The 6,105-nt window shown below is 40.0% G+C and overlaps 1 protein-coding gene across 3 annotated transcripts; it reads left to right on the top strand.

Moving 5' to 3' along the window:
• Positions 1-217: 217 nt before the first annotated feature.
• On the top strand, positions 218-5,753 carry lpar3 (lysophosphatidic acid receptor 3). 3 transcript variants are annotated; one of them, XM_047037109.1, is made up of 3 exons: positions 218-504; positions 1,356-2,108; positions 4,453-5,753. In XM_047037109.1, exons 2-3 carry the CDS (start codon positions 1,370-1,372, stop codon positions 4,779-4,781), a joined length of 1,068 nt encoding a protein of 355 aa, XP_046893065.1. In that variant the 5' UTR covers positions 218-504; positions 1,356-1,369; the 3' UTR covers positions 4,782-5,753. The 3 variants fall into 3 exon arrangements, with proteins under 3 accessions (XP_046893065.1, XP_046893064.1, XP_046893066.1); XM_047037108.1 differs by lacking the exon at positions 218-504 and adding an exon at positions 539-628; XM_047037110.1 differs by lacking the exon at positions 218-504 and adding an exon at positions 646-796.
• The last annotated feature ends 352 nt before the right edge of the window (positions 5,754-6,105 follow it).

The raw sequence follows: 6,105 nt of genomic DNA, 5'->3' as shown, positions 1-6,105 counted from the left end.
AACTTTTAAATGGTCTTGTAGTGCTGTTTTATATCCAATTAATTAATGATCTATTGCATTTGTTGAACTGTTTTGGGCGATTTTTTAAAATCTAGTTCTTCTCAATATTTTTGATTCAGTCAACAACTTTTGATTGACATTCAAAGTCTGAACATGGTTCAGACATTCAAACCCTGTACCAGGCAGGCAAGCCATTACAGATACTCTTAAGGGAGGTCAAAGAAACAGTATAGCCCGCACTGTAGTGGCTCCAATGCAACCACGCACAACACTGGAATTTATAAGTCTAGCAAGACGGTGGTGGTTCACGCCCTCTGCGTCAGTGAATTCTCTTGCTCAAAATGTTTTTTGCCCTCGATCACTTCACTCACAAACACTCTCACCTTCTATAATCAGCGTTGCCTACTTGAAAGTTGGAGACACTTTCAATAATATGCTATGGATAACTTTTATTGACAAGGGTTATAGAGGAAAGCGGGTTGTTCGGGTAACCCAACCGGTTAGGTAAAGTATATATTTGTTATTTTAAGTTGTTTGGTGCTTGAACTATTACATTATTGTCTTGTCTGAATGAACTGCGTGCTGCTACTGACGAATGGCGTTAACTTGGAATTATTGTCTCTTCGTCGTAAGTTACCGCCGGTGGTTTCTTCACTTATTTTGGAGACTATTGATTGAATTTCATTTTGATATGATCGCCGTGTCTTAGTAGTCTACTCATTATCGATAGAAATCATAAGAACTTACAATTTGGAAGAACTGTACATCCATGTAGACAATGTCATTTGCTCAGAAGGTAGGCATATTACTTTCATAATTGTTACTTAATGTTTTCAAATAATTATAGCCCCAAATGAGAATCGTTTTCAAATGAATTATTAATAAAATTAATATACCTATCCCTAAATGTAATTTAATTATCATCATTAAAGACTAGGGAATTGGCTTTGGCATAGTAATAGTAAGTGAATTATACCAGTGATTAACCACAGCTCTTTTATTTAGTAGGTCTCACTATACAAACTGTGTCTCTGTTATGGGAGAGAATGTGTGACTGCTGATTTCAGAAGCAGCTTCCAGTTCAAATATGTTTGACATGTGAACTGCCTTTTAGAGCTGGGTCATTTAATCTTTCTGATTTTAAGAGGTATTTGGCCTTGAGAAAACTGGCACTGCACAAAGACTTGGTTTGTAAAAAAACGGTCTGATCTGAAATGTTCCTCACCTTCTCTTGACTAAATTATCCAATGTAGGTTAAAACAGCTGATAATGTGCACTGCATAGAAGGGTTTGTAAAGGGAAGTAGAGATTTCTGGAGCTGCACGGTTGGATTTTCAATGTTTTTTCATCCACAGACTTCCAGCTCAACATGGCCAGTCAGAACCACTGCTACCACGATGAGCTCATGGGATTCTTCTACAACAACAGCAACCAGACCAAAGAAGAATGGGGGTCCTCCTCATCCCAACTCATTCTTGTCCAGGTGGTTGGCTCCCTATTCTGCTGCTTCATTCTTGTTTCCAACGCCATGGTCATCGCTGCTGTCGTCACCAACAAGAGGTTCCACTACCCCTTCTACTATCTTCTTGCCAACCTGGCTGCCTCTGATTTTCTGGCAGGGATAGCATATGTGTACCTCATGTTCAACACTGGCCAACTGTCCAGGACGCTAACTGTAGGGGGATACTTCTTCCGCCAGGGTCTTCTAGACACCAGTCTCTCTGCTTCATTAGCTAACCTACTAGTGATAGCCTTGGAGCGATACATCTCAGTCATGAACTGGAAGGTCCACAGCAACCTGACCAAGCGAAGGGTGACCTTGCTGATTGTGCTGGTCTGGAGCATCTCTATTGTCATGGGGGCTGTGCCTAGCCTGGGGTGGAACTGCATTTGCAACCTGGAGGACTGCTCAACCCTGGCTCCCATCTTCAGCAGGAGTTACCTGATATTCTGGTCTGTCTCCAACCTGGTGGTTTTCCTGATCATGGTGTCCATCTATATTAGGATTTATATGTACGTCAAGAGGAAGACAAATGTGCTGGGTCCCCATACCAGCGGCCGCAAGAGGACACCCATTAAGCTGATCAAGACTGTCATGACCGTGCTAGGTAATGATGTAGAAGGGTCTTTCTAACACACCATGTTATTGTTGAAAGTGACACTGTCTAACTTTAAATGAATATTGTCTGCATTGTAGAAATGCCCTTAAATCATTACCGTACAACGTGGACAAAACATGGGTCAGAAAACTCTGTTAAAGTACAGTTGGAATTCTTACTCAAAAGCTTGGTCCAAAATTCACTGAAACTCATGTATTGAAAAAAGTGTTGGAACACACTGAATTATTAAATCAGAATTTGGTTTTATTCACCATGTAGGTTTACACAAACAAAGAATTTACTGTGGCCGGAAGCTGCAGTAATTGTTATCAGATCCAAACGTATGTGCTTGATTCCCACTAACTTTTATGGCAAATCTCCTTTCCAGATACAGTAGCAAAACACAGCTCAAAAATGTGTTATGTTTGAGTTTCATGGCATTAGCTTGCCACATGATGAGTTTGCTTAGTTTTTTTTTGTATATCTCTTAAGTGTTCGCGCTGGTTGTCTGGCAGATAGGGAGCGTAGGAGTAGCCTCTGCCTCGGACACACTGTCTTCAGGACTGCTGTGTAATTACCTCTCTCACAAGGACACTGCTTTGCCCAATAGGCTTCCAAGCAAATTCTGTAAAATGGTTCCTACCAAACAACCTCCACAAAAATAACCTATACTTGAGAACTTTTTTGCCCATGTGCAATTGCTCTCAAATGTTGTTAGATGTATTTAGCTGACCTGAACTGCTTTTGTCCTGTTATGTGCTTCTCAGGTTTCAGTTTGCGATGATGATGATGATAGCATTATACTGGTGTTAATATGACTCAGGGGAGTTGAAGTGTCTTATTGTATGTTGTATGTTGAGTACTTGTTGTAATCAGCAAAAATGACAATTTCATTACAAAATCTAGAATACTAACAAAAGTTCCTAAAATGCGTATGTGATAGTGACATGAGGTATGGAGGAGCAAAATCAGAAAAACCTCAATACCCCTCATTTAGTGGACAAAGAAGCCGGGTATCAAGTCTACTACAACTCTTTTGTTTCACTTGAACTAAAAGAAAAACTGGGTCAACCAGTTCATAGTCCCTCTAGAAACATCCACACATGCTACAGTAACTTGGCCAAAAGGGTTAAATAAGATAGAAAAATAACAGCTTTTGAAATAGCAGAGGTCAGGAAATTATACTATTTTTGCACACTCAACAATACTTTAATACATTTAAGGACCATTTTCAGATTGTTTGAAAGGCTCAGTGCCAGTGCCTCCAAGTAAATGATTTGCGATGTCACCAGCTGTGTAGGTTCAAACAGGCTTCATGCATTTGAGTCACGATGCTGTTATTTTATCCAGCAATTGATGGCCCCCTTTGTAAGATATGTATCTTGTGCATGTGAGAGTTTGATTGTGAGAGAAGATTGTGATTTAAGAGATACACCTCACTAATATTCCCACATTTGTACATTCTCATGAATTACAACACTAGTGTATTTTTGAAAGCTGGCATGAAAGACGCACATGTGCAATAAACACGCCTGCCTCTTTCCCCAGATGTTTTATTTTTTTTATCTAGATTAGAAGATTAGAAGGGACGAAACATGCACTTAAATAGAGAATGTGTAAGATATACTGCCAGTGGAAATCCATTTGATGAGGTTTTGCAGTAAAATCTGAACTCTGTTTTACACTCATGCCGCACATTGACAAAACAGAGAAAAACTACTGAAGTCAATGCTGTCAGCATTGTATTTTCATTGGTAGCATTATATTGTGCAAGTAAGGGTGTGTTCCCTCTTTACATTGTGGAGAACAAGCCTTGTTTTTGTTCAGCTGAGATGAGAAGTTAAGAACAGGCCAGCAGCAAAGACATGCCGTGACGTGCACTTTCGCCCCTTTCCTTGAAATCTCTTAGAAACTCCGGCCTCGTGTCCCAACATGCCCGTTCGGGTGATATTGTTGTCTCATATTTCAGTTGAATTTGCGACCAACATTAATTGTGCAGACAATTATGACCAACACAGCAGCAGACTTCAAAAACTTGAGATGATTCTGTGACATTGGCTCCATATGTAGAGGAAGTTATGTTATCAAGCTGTTGCCTTTGTCTACAGGTAGACATTCACGGTAGTGTAGAATTGTTAGTGAGGTTTCCTACATTCATCCGTGGTTTCTAACATTTTGTGCTGTACACCTACAGTTATCGATACTGTGGCTACTAGATAGTATGATTAAAATGTACGTAGGTAGGAAGGTATTCTTTTTATGATAAAGATGCCATTGAGCTTACATGGGTGAACATGAAAGAAACCTGGTGATCAATTTTTAACTGTGTATGTTTTGGTGTTCTTTATCCCAGGTGCATTTGTGATCTGCTGGACACCGGGCCTGATTGTCCTACTGCTGGATGGTCTCCACTGTGAAAGGTGCAAGGTGATGATCTTTAAACGCTGGCTCCTTCTTCTCGCCGTGCTCAACTCAGTGATGAACCCTGTCATCTACTCATACAAGGATGAAGAGATGTGGACCACCTTCAAGAACCTTCTGCGTTGCGTGTGCAATGGCACCCGCCGCCAGAGGTCCTCTAAGGCCAACACCAAGCCCCTCAGCTCCAACCAGGAAACCGGCGTCAGCCAGCTCACATCTGAAGAGACCAAGAGTGATGCCAAAGACATGCTCCAAACTTGAATCTGGCGCCCCAGATCCAGTTTCACGTTTAAAGTGAAAAATGTGGCTGAATTGTCAAGAGACACGTTACAGTCATTGTCTTCGTATCCTCAAGGTATAGCAAGACGACTATCTTGGAGGGATGCTCATACTTGGTACACTTCCTAGATGCAACACAGTTTTTCTGTGCATTGCTATAAACCCAATATAAGTTACTGTCTTTTGTGCTACAGGAGGTAGCACAGTAGCAGAAAATGGACGAGGAAAGTTGAAGTTATGATATAACGTCAGTACATTTATTTCTTTTTACTTTCACATCAAACATCAAATGTTGACTTTTTTAATAGACCTATTGTTTATAGAACTTTTCAGAGATCTTTTATCAGGGAGAACTTCTTGTTTTCTTTTATTGAAACACTATAGTACTAGATTGTAGTTCACATTCAAAACTGTACTCCTTGTGTATAAATTGAGGTACTATACAGTACAGCACTGTTGTACTGTATGTGTTCGTAAGTAGAGGGAAATATAAAGGACAGTAAATTACTATGTATGTCTTGTCACAGTCTACTGTGTACATGACAACTAAATTGATCTGATTGTTTCTAGGCAAAGTCACAATTGCGATTCAGAAGGAGCAGACTAACTGCTGAAGTATTTTCATGCCAACAGTCAGGTGTGTTATTAGTTGCATAAAGTTTTCACCCACAGTTATTCCTTAATTTATTTATTTTTAATCTAGCCAGGGCAAACCTGTTTTGTCTGTCATGGAGTTTTTACACATCCTTTCTAAAGTGACCCGGAACAAAGCTGATGGCTGGGGCACTGGTTAAACAACTCTTTAACTGAAAAAGAGCAGGGCTGTAAAAAATGTTGCAACACACTGGATTCCTGATGTAGTTTTCCTCGCTTGAAGGAACCTCCGAGGATATGACTGAACCAAGTCCCATTGTAAATAATTTACAGGGTCAATAAAACTCTTAACCTGCTGTACAGTATGTATGTTATTCGACCACTCCTTAAGTAAAAGGGATTGATTAAATTAGAACAATTTATATCTACTAGTGTTGTCTCTTTTGGAATTTGACATATAACATGTCACGTACACTATGTGCTTGTAAACAGGATGATTCATGTGTCCGGTTTGGCTGATGAGACTGCTATGATAAGTCTGTCGTAGTCCAGTCAGACACCATAAAAACCACAAGGCAGTGTGATGGTTACAGAGTCTGGATTTTCTCTTGGAGATTTGTAAACAGGAAGGTGCACTGGGGGAAACAGATTTTAGTCTTACAAACAAATCAAGGTGCGAATGGTCTCTATGGAAGTTAACTGGTTTATAATG

This window comes from Hypomesus transpacificus, chromosome 16, assembly GCF_021917145.1.
Source record: "Hypomesus transpacificus isolate Combined female chromosome 16, fHypTra1, whole genome shotgun sequence".
In the NCBI taxonomy this organism is placed as follows: Eukaryota; Metazoa; Chordata; class Actinopteri; order Osmeriformes; family Osmeridae; genus Hypomesus; species Hypomesus transpacificus.
This window is presented reverse-complemented; position numbering and strand designations above follow the sequence as displayed.

What these genes read in the sequence shown, in the direction of transcription:
- lpar3 (XM_047037108.1), top strand. Translation starts at nt 571, where the DNA reads ATGAACTGCGTGCTGCTACTGACGAATGGCGTTAACTTGGAATTATTG. An exon ending in GGAATTATTGTCTCTTCGTC is followed by an intron (nt 629 to 1,355) that starts GTAAGTTACCGC and finishes TTTCATCCACAG; the next exon opens with ACTTCCAGCTCAACATGGCC. An exon ending in GACTGTCATGACCGTGCTAG is followed by an intron (nt 2,109 to 4,452) that starts GTAATGATGTAG and finishes TCTTTATCCCAG; the next exon opens with GTGCATTTGTGATCTGCTGG.